The sequence below is a fragment of the Pseudorca crassidens genome, chromosome 2 (assembly GCF_039906515.1).
Source record: "Pseudorca crassidens isolate mPseCra1 chromosome 2, mPseCra1.hap1, whole genome shotgun sequence".
NCBI classification, from domain to species: Eukaryota; Metazoa; Chordata; class Mammalia; order Artiodactyla; family Delphinidae; genus Pseudorca; species Pseudorca crassidens.
Window position 1 is genome coordinate 32,959,966 of NC_090297.1, and position 9,091 is coordinate 32,969,056.

General features: G+C 54.4%; 1 protein-coding gene across 1 annotated transcript; it reads right to left on the bottom strand.

Annotated features, from left to right (window-relative positions):
- Positions 1-5,056: 5,056 nt before the first annotated feature.
- CITED4 (Cbp/p300 interacting transactivator with Glu/Asp rich carboxy-terminal domain 4) lies at positions 5,057-6,456 on the bottom strand. The gene has a single exon (XM_067725695.1). It carries the CDS (start codon positions 6,155-6,157, stop codon positions 5,600-5,602), a length of 558 nt encoding a protein of 185 aa, XP_067581796.1. The 5' UTR covers positions 6,158-6,456; the 3' UTR covers positions 5,057-5,599.
- Between the last annotated feature and the right edge of the window lie 2,635 nt (positions 6,457-9,091).

Consider the following 9,091-nt stretch of genomic DNA (forward strand, 5'->3'; position numbering starts at 1 on the left):
TCCTCCCATCCTACAAAAAAGAGGGTCTTCTCAAGAGCCCTGCCTGGTTTACCATGTGTCGGTCCATCCATTGCACTGCCTGTGTGTTGTTAAGTAGGTTGCTTAACCTCTCTGAGTCTCGGCTGCCTAGAATGAGGCCAGCAGAATAAAATGAAGCCTCCCGGAGTTGTGAGGACTGCAGGAGAGAGTGCACCTCAAGCCCGCTGCCCCACCACGATGCTAGGGAAGCATCGCACTTCCTTGCCCTCCTCCCTCAGGCCAGCCTCACCGCCTCCCAGCACCTGCGAGGCAAGAGGGCTGAGGAATGTAATCCTCTTCAGACAGAGCTTGGAGAGCTCAAATGACATGCCCAAGGTCACAAGTTCGTGGTTAAGCTGGGACTAGAGCTCAGAACTCACAATGCTAACTCAGATGCCAACCCTGGGCCATCTTTCAGCCCACCTCCCAGCTCAGGGCTTCACTCCAGCACTTCCTAATACCCACTCTGAGCCACACATGGGGTGGAGGTGGAGATGAAGGGGAATCAGGTTCTGATTCCTCAGACCCTTACAGTCTAGGGGGAAAGACTCCCCACCAATCCTTCTATGTGATGAAATAGGTCTTTCACAGGCGGAAAAGGCCCTGGGGAGGGCATTTCTGGCCGAGGAAGCAGCATAGGCCGAGGTATGGAGGCATAAGGAGCATCGGGTATCAGGAACCTGGGTGGCTGGAGTGGAGGGTGGGGAGGTGGCTGGAGGCTGGCTGGGACAAGGCTCTCTCGCCCTCGCCCCTGCGGCCATGCTTCCCAGCAACAGCTCCCATCTGAGCCACTCATGGGGACAGGCGTTTCACATCACCTTCATTCTTTCTCACAGGGAGCCTGTGGTGTCTCCAGCTGACAGATGAGGAGACTGAGCTGAGAGTTGCTTCCTTTATTTCCTCCATCTGCCGGGGCACACGTGGGGCCTGGGTCTTTACCTGGATGTCCCCCCACAAGGTGCCCCACACCTTACCCTTGCATCGCCACCAGTTCTCAGGGCTTCCCGGATCCCGAGTTGCTCGGCAGCACTGGCCCAGAAGCCCCGGCATGTGTCTCTGCATTGCACACTCCAGGCTGGCCCAGATCTCAAGTCCCAAAGTGTGTGCAGGTCTCCTGTCTCCAGACCAGCTGCAGGGTCGAGGTCATGGCTATTCACCCCCAGCTCACCCCAGCCAAGCAGTGCTTCACTGTTTGCAATGTGCTCTCAGAAACCCAGTCTCATTTGAATCCTTGCACACGTACCTCGGAGGGTGGGCATATTCTCCCCCTTGTACAGAACAAGAAGCTGAGGCTGAAAGAGGCTCAGTGTGACTTCTGCATCACACGGACACAAAGTAGCAGCACCAGGTCTGGGACTCTGCTCTTATTTCATTCAGGCTCAGGTCCTTGGCCAGCCCCAGCCCGGGGAGGGATAGATGGGAGTGGGCATGCTCACCCCATCACTTACTGGGGTGTGACTTAGAGGAGTCTGAGCCCATTTTCTGACCTCTGGAATGGGAATAAAACCACCTAGTGGTGCTATATACAGGCTTGGGTGATAGTTAAAGGAGGGGCTAGAAGAGAAAGAGCACCTACTGTGTGCTGCTAGATCCCATCATGCCTGCACACAGTAGGCACTCAGTAAGTCTGACTTAGTCCCACAGTCAGCTGTAATCCTGACCCAGCACTTGTAACAGCGGGGTGGCGTAAAGAGTTAGGCAAGGAAGGATTAAGGAATTCAAGAGGATTACAGTAATCAGCTAAACCATCTGAGCTTCCTGGGAAAAGACCAGGCTCAGACTGTTCATTTAATTTACTCAGCAAATGACTGTTGAACACTTAGCCGAGCTGGAATGATGGCTATGACGATGGTGATGGTGATGATGATGATGATGAGATGATGGCAGCTCTCTGTTGAGAATCGACTATGTACCAGGTAATTATATGGACTCTCGGCACATCAACCCTATAAGGTCGATATTCCTTAAAAGGATTTTTTTTTTTTTTTTTGCTTCTAATAGGGACGGTGCTAGTCAGGTCTGGGACTAGGGAGAGGCAAACAAAGCTGCCAGAGACAGTTAAAGAGGCACTCTTTTGACACTCGCCTCACCCTAGTTCCCAGTCCAGTGCTTGTGGTGGATACTGTGATGTGCTGTCCAGTCCCTGCTTCCCTTAACTTGTTCCCTGGGTTGCTGGGAGGGCTGCCGGCAGACGGTCTTCCCCTCCTCACTGGCCCACAACTCCCCCAGGGATGGCTCCGGCAGGGGAGAGCCGCCCTGCCCACTGTCACCCCACTTCCCTGGGCAGCCATATCTGATGACTGCCGATGGCAGGAATAAAAAGGAGTATAATGGTCGGGAGGACTCTGAAAGGCCCTTCCAACTCCAGACCTCCCTGTGGGGTTGGCCAAGGCTCTTGTTGGATCTGCCACGTAGCTTCCTTTGCTAGCTTCTGCTCTGGATCCTTCCTTCCCTAATAAAATTCTTGCAGGCTAAACATCATCTCAGAGCTGGCTACAGGCAACCAGCAACAGTGTTACTGTTGAAGTAACCCCTCTTCCTAGCTGGTTACAACACAGCCTTTCTAAAGACTCTAATATAAAGTATCCCCAGAAAGCCAGGGCTCAGAGATGATAAACTACAAGCTACACTGTTCTAAATACTTTATGGGAATTAACTAATTTAATCTCCACTGCAGCTCTATGAGAGAGGTACTATTAGCATCTCCATTCTGTAGATGAGTTTGAGAGAAGTCATAGTTGGAGAAAACTACTTGCTAATAAAATCCAGTCAACCAAAAGATGATTCAAAATAACTAACTTCAGCCTGGGGAAACTTTGATATGAAAAGGAAAAAACAAAACAAAAAAAAGATGAAATACTGTCTTGCCAGTCCCATGGCTCAGTTCCCAACCCTGAGGGGAGCCTGATGCCCAACCCCAAAGACCCAGCCCAGGTAGGAGAATGAAATCCACAGGATGGGGTGATGGGGAGAGCAATGGTTTATTTTAAGAGGTAACCTCAGTAAGAGGTAAAAAGTACCTATTGGAGCCACAGGAAGCTGGTTGGAGAACAGGACTCAAATGGTAAGTGACTTACTTGAGGTCAGGCAGCTAGTAGGAGATGCTTCTGGAAATGGGCCCCGAGGCTATCAGACCACAAGCCTCCTGGCAGAATGGACACTCCATCCTCCTCTCCAGCTGGGAGGGTCAGAATCCTGCAAAGTGTCAGGGATTTGGGGATCCAGGTGGTGGGCTGCCCCAGACTTGCCTTTTCCTCTGTCCATCTGTTTGCTGTTCAACTAGTCAGCAGCCCCTCTGGGAGGGATGGTGGGTGGGAAACAGCTCAGGAGCTGGACTCCCTCTTCTACTCTTCTTAATTCTAGGAAGAGGCGGGTGTTGGGTTTCCATTGTAACCCCTTCCATATGGAGAGCGCTTCAGAGCCTACCTACTGCTTATCATCCCACCCCTGAATCTGCTCCCCACTTACTATGAGGCTTATTGTCTTGTGAGATAGTAGGGCAGGGTTATTAGCCCTATTTTACTGGTGGAGAAGCTGAGGCCAGACCAGGGCCAGACCCTCCCATCTCAATCCAACCTTTTGGTTTTTATCTCTGGCCTGGGATCTTGGGCAAAGTGGAACAAACACTGGCTGTTCTAAGCCCAGAGCTCAGGTCAGTTCTTGCTCAGAAGCCTCTCTGCCCTTCCTCCCCAACCTGTTTGAGGATATCTCCAGTATCCTAGGGGAGACCTGCATTCATTGGCCAAACACCTGTGCTGCCCACTCCATGCCTGTCCTGGTGGCTCGGGAGCTGGTGCTGACAGCGTGCTCTGGGTGAGCTCCCAGGCTTGGAGGAAAGGCATGCCAACAAGCTCGGCATGAGGGTGAGGCCAACCATGGGGCACAGAAGGTCACAGCTCCATGTTCCTCTCCACAGAGTCTCTGGAATTCATTCTCTCCTCTCCAGCCCCACTGCCTTGTTTTGCCCTGGTCCTCAGCCTCTCCTCCATGCTTTCCATTCCTCTCTTCCTGCCTTTCTTCCACACCCCTGAAGCACCTAGGGATCTTTCCAGAGAGAGGCAATAGCAGAGGGTGGCCAAGAGCTCATGCTACCAGGTCTGGGCCAGCACCACATCCTTCGTCTGTAGAACAGGGACTGTGCCTACCTCCCAAAGTCCCCGTAAAGCCAATAGACCTTTCTAGAGACCCCATGCCTTCCCGTACAGGCCCTGAACTTGTGTGCCTCCCTGCCTTTGAGTGGGCTCTCCACATGCATGCCATCTTCTCCAAGTCCTAAAGACGTACTCATCATTCAAGGCTCTTCTCACCACATCAAATACCACTGGCTCCCTGAAACCTGAACTGACCTGACCCCTTGCACCAGCTGAAACCACGTCCTCCTCTGGGTTTGCCCACTGGGCCATCCTACCTATGTTTTAGTCCTCATCCCGCTCTTGTACCAAGATGAGCTGATTTCCAGGCCTGTCACCCTCTACCCCCACTTGGACTGTGACTCCTCGAGGGCGTGATTATTACTGTAGAGTAATCATCATTATCGTTTACTGAGGGCTGCCTGGGTGTCCTGCACTGTGCTAAAGGCCTCACATTGCATGTGACCCTCACAACCACCTAAGACCGGGCCCATCTGTCTCTGAGGAAATGGCTTCAGAAATCTCAATGGATGGTGTCTTGAACAAGAGAGAGAGCTCTGGTTCAAAGCCAGAACCTGAACCCTCAGGTACATCCCGTTCCCCTCTAGCCTCCATGCGGAGCAAACAGTGAGGGCAGCACCCCCAAGCTCCCCTCACCCCTCCCAGGAGCCGGGAAGTCCGTCTTTGGTGCCTTTGGGTTACCTTGCCACGCAGTGGCGGCAGCCTCTGCCTTCCAGATTATGACATAACAATTGCACAACTCGCAGATATTTTCGAAAGAAACTGTCAGTTTCCTCTCCTGACCACTGCCAGGGGCTGTGTCCTCCATCCCACCCAGGGCCTCCAACAGCCTCAGGACTCTAGAAGACAAATATAGCTGGAGTTATAAGGAAATGAAAACACCAGACTGTAAAGTGACCCAGTTTTATTGTGGTGCTGGAGGTCAGATGGGGTATTGCTCCACTCCGCAGGGCTGAGGGCTGTACATTCTGCCCCTCCCCAGGGCGGGAGGCCCAGCGACCTCAGGGCCCAGGCAGCGGGGTGGGGGCCTGGCGGGTGGGCGGCTCCAGGCACCCAGTTACCACAGTGGTTTGCACAAGGAAAGGGGGAATCAGGCAGAGGCCTGGGATGGCTCAGATTGGGGGTTGGGGCGGGGGAGGGTCCGAGAGGAGAGGACACAGAATCTAAGAACTGGGGAGTCCGGAAGGGGGCGTCCAGTCCCCTTCACTTTACCGCTGAGGCTCCGGGGCAGAGATGAACCCAAACTGTCATTCTGCAGGAGGCAGGGCCTGGAGTGAGGCCAGGCGTCCCAGCCCGGCGTCGGCTCTGGTGCACTAACTGCTGCCTCCACCCTCACGGAGGGTGCGTGCGGGGTCCAGGCGCTGGGTGCGGAGTCCGGCGGGCAGGCCCGCCTCCTTCTCTCGGGCACGCAGGCAGGCGCCCGGCCTCGCTCAGCAGCTCACCGAGCCGGCGGGCTGCGCCGACCCCAAGTCCGAGAAGCAGTCGAACTCGCTCTGGCCCAGGAAGAGCTCGGGCAGATCGCGCACGCGGTGCAGCCCGAGCTCCAGCTCCAGCGACGTCAGCGCCTCCTCGTCGATGAGTTCGGCGTCCATGCCTCCCAGGGCGTGCGCGGGCGGCGGCAGTGGCGGGGCCGGGGCGCCTGGCACCGGCTGCGGGCCCGGAGGTCCTCCCGAGGCGCCGGGGGGCGCGGTGGCGCGGCCCGGGTACAGCGTCGCCACGGGCTGCAGGTGCGCGCTGCCAGCGGCCGGCGGTGGCACGGCCGGAAAGGGCTGGAAGGCAGGCGGCGGCCCGAAGGCCCCGTACGCCAGGGCCCCTGGTGGAGGCGGCGGCGGGCCCAGCGGGGCCCCCCGCGGCCGCAACCCACTGTCCAGGCCCGGGCCCGAGTAGGGCTGCAGCGTCCGAAGCGCGTGAGGGCCATGGGCGGGCGCGGCAGGCGGCGGCCTCGGCACCAGGCTGTAGCCCTCGGCGAGCATCAGGTGGTCGGCCATGACGGCGGGCCGACTGCCGGCAGCGGCGGCGGCGGGCCGATGGTCAGGGCGGGCGTCCCCGGGTCCCGGCCAGCTGTTCCTCTGCAGCGAGGGATCCGAGCCCCTTGCCTTCTCCGCACTTCAGGCGGGCAAAGGAAAACCGAACCCGACCCGTGCTCCTGCGCAGCCCACGACACACCGAACTCAGAGCTCTCGTGCACCCAGCTCAGGGCTGAAACAACCCTGCACACCTACACAGTCGGGCTGCTAGACCTCCGCGTCGTGCCCCCGGACTCGGCGCCCTCTTATATCCAGAGGCGGGGCTGCCCCCGTCCAGGGCGCTCATTGGCTGGATGAGACGCTCCTGGGCGGGCCGCACCGCCCCTCCAGGAGGCCTCAACCCCGCCCCTGTCAGAGCTCCGCCCTTTGGGCCTCAGGCCGGCGCCTCCGGCTTTGAGCTCTGTCTGGGAGCGGGGTGTTTGGCGCTTTTCAAATTGTCTGGTCTTGGCTGCCCTACGCTTAGTCTTGGGGCTGACTGGGGCCAAGCCTGCACGGACCAGAAGGTGGAGTAGGGGGGCCAGAGGTTTAGGCCCCCAGGACTGCAGGATCACAAGCCCAACCTCTTAACCTCTTAATTTTCCAGATTAAGAAAACTGGCAAGGCTCAGCGGCAGGAGGGGTTACCTGGGAATACACAGTAAAGCCTTGACAGAAGCGAGACTCGAACCCAGGCCTTTTGATTTCTACCTCTACACAGGGCACAGGCACCTTGGTGGTGCAGGGTCGCGGAAGATCAGCTGCCCATCCCCATAATCCCAGGAGAGCCAGTTGCTCCTCCTCCGGCTCCCACTCCCTTGTCTGTGGAAGCATGTACTGAGTTGTTATTAAAGTAATTTATGGGCTTGTTTCCTGAAGGACTTGTTCATCTTCATGTCCTCAGCACGTAGCCCAGAGCCTGGCCCAGAGCAGTTTTTCAGTAAAAGTTGGATGAATGAACAGATGACGGAATGGATTGCAACTCATTCCCCTGAGCTTCAGTTTTTTCCTCTGCAAAACGGGACAACGACAGCACCAATCCCACTGGCTTGTGGTGAGGGTTAAATGAGGTGATGCCTGCACAGTGTCCAGCACAATGCCTGGTGCATGGTAGGTGCTCAAAAATGTACCGCAAATGAATGAAAGGCTGGGTTTACTTCTGTCCCTAGAGATCTTCTGAGCGGGGGATGTTGCACCTTCCCTTGATAAGAATAGTTATAACTTGGGTGTTAGAGTGCTATATATTCTACGAGCATCTTACTGGAGGCAGGGCGTGGATATCAGCCCCATTTTGCAGATAAGGAGACTGAGGCACATAAAGGGGAAAGTGAGTGTCTTGGGGTCATACACAAGCAGAGTTAGCATGTGAATGCCTGTGTCCTTAGAGCAGCTGGAGTCTTTCCTGGTGGCCAAGAGACCACTTCCTGAACTGTACCCTCCACGTGTTTGCCACTCTGCCCCTCCCTTCTCTGGCTCTCCTCCCCTGGTAGTGTCCTTGGGATTTCCTGGAACCTGGGTTTATCCAGTTTGTGCAGAGGGGAGAACCCTAGAGTGAGAGTCCAGGGGCCCAAGTTCTAATTGTATGTCTACCACCCACAGGCAGTATGACCGTTGGGTGTCACGAGGGGATGTCACTTGGTTCCCCAGGGCCTCAGCTTTCTACTCAGTGAAAGGGAGATTGGAGTCCCTGCCGGGTCACCTGAGAGCTTGTGAGAAGGTCACAAGTGACCATGGGTGTGATCACATTTTTTGCAAAGTATAAAAGCTGCACATGGGAACTGAGTCTCCTGAGTCCCTCTCCAGTAAAGAGTTCACACAGAAATTCCTAAACCTGGCTGCACCTCAGACTCACCTGGAGGGGTGGAGGTGGGAGGGAAGCAGGAGGCTTTGAAAAATACTGAATTTCTGGCCCCACCCAAACCCCTGACTCAGACTCTCTGAGAGTATTTTGAATCATAAATTTGTATTTTTACAAAGCAACCCTGTCATTCTGACATAGTTGTCTAAGGACACCAACATTTGGGAGCCAATGTGCCACTGAACAGTTTTCCTTTTTCAAAAAAATGGGGTGTGTGTGTGTGTGTGTGAATAATGTTTTAAAAGGTCTTTAATTTAGTCAACAAGTATTACTGAGCATGTATTCTATGCCAGATATTGATCTGCAAGAGGTTTTCAAGCTTTGGGGATCAAGTAAGTCTTTGAGAATCTAATGAAAACTACTGACTGAAAATTAATAGAGGGAAACCTCACTGAAATGGAGTTGGGAGCCCAGAAGGGGGAGCTCTCACAAAGGTGCCACTGGGGCATCAATACAGATCCTAACAGGAAGAGACCTACCTTGCATCTCCAGCAGGAAGTGACCCTACTTTCCAGTAGAGGAAGAAAGATTTTTCTCCTTGCCTGCTAACGGCTCAGCCAATGAGAGACTGTCACAAGTCAGCCAATGAAAAGTCACTATACTTCAAACTCCTAGTTTCCTCCAATGGATTTTTTGTTTATAACAACACTTCCAACTTCCCTCCTCCTCTATAAAAGAGTTTCCTCTCCATTGCTTTACCTGGACTTGTGTGTGGTTCACCATAGTTGTATGTCCCGAATTACAATTCTTTGCTGCTCCTGAATAAACCTGTTTTGCTGGTAAAATGACTGGCTGTTTTATTGTTTTAGGTTAGCACTACAGACATCGTGGTCACAAACTATTGCATTGGAATTTGGCAGTTAGCTGATCCCTGGAGGATCCAGGGGGTCCTCAGGGGTTGATGGGGTCTGGGTTAGAACCACTCTTGGGTACTTGGGGACATATAGTTAACATCAAACTAAGTAAAATAGTTATTCACATGTTAGAAAGTGGTAGACACTATGGAAAAAAGGAAAAACAGATTAGGGAGGAGATTGGGGGTACAGGGGGGCAGTGTGCAGT

Excerpts from the sequence above, each read along its gene's own strand:
- CITED4 (XM_067725695.1), bottom strand. The coding sequence starts at position 6,157 with ATGGCCGACCACCTGATGCTCGCCGAGGGCTACAGCCTGGTGCCGAGG.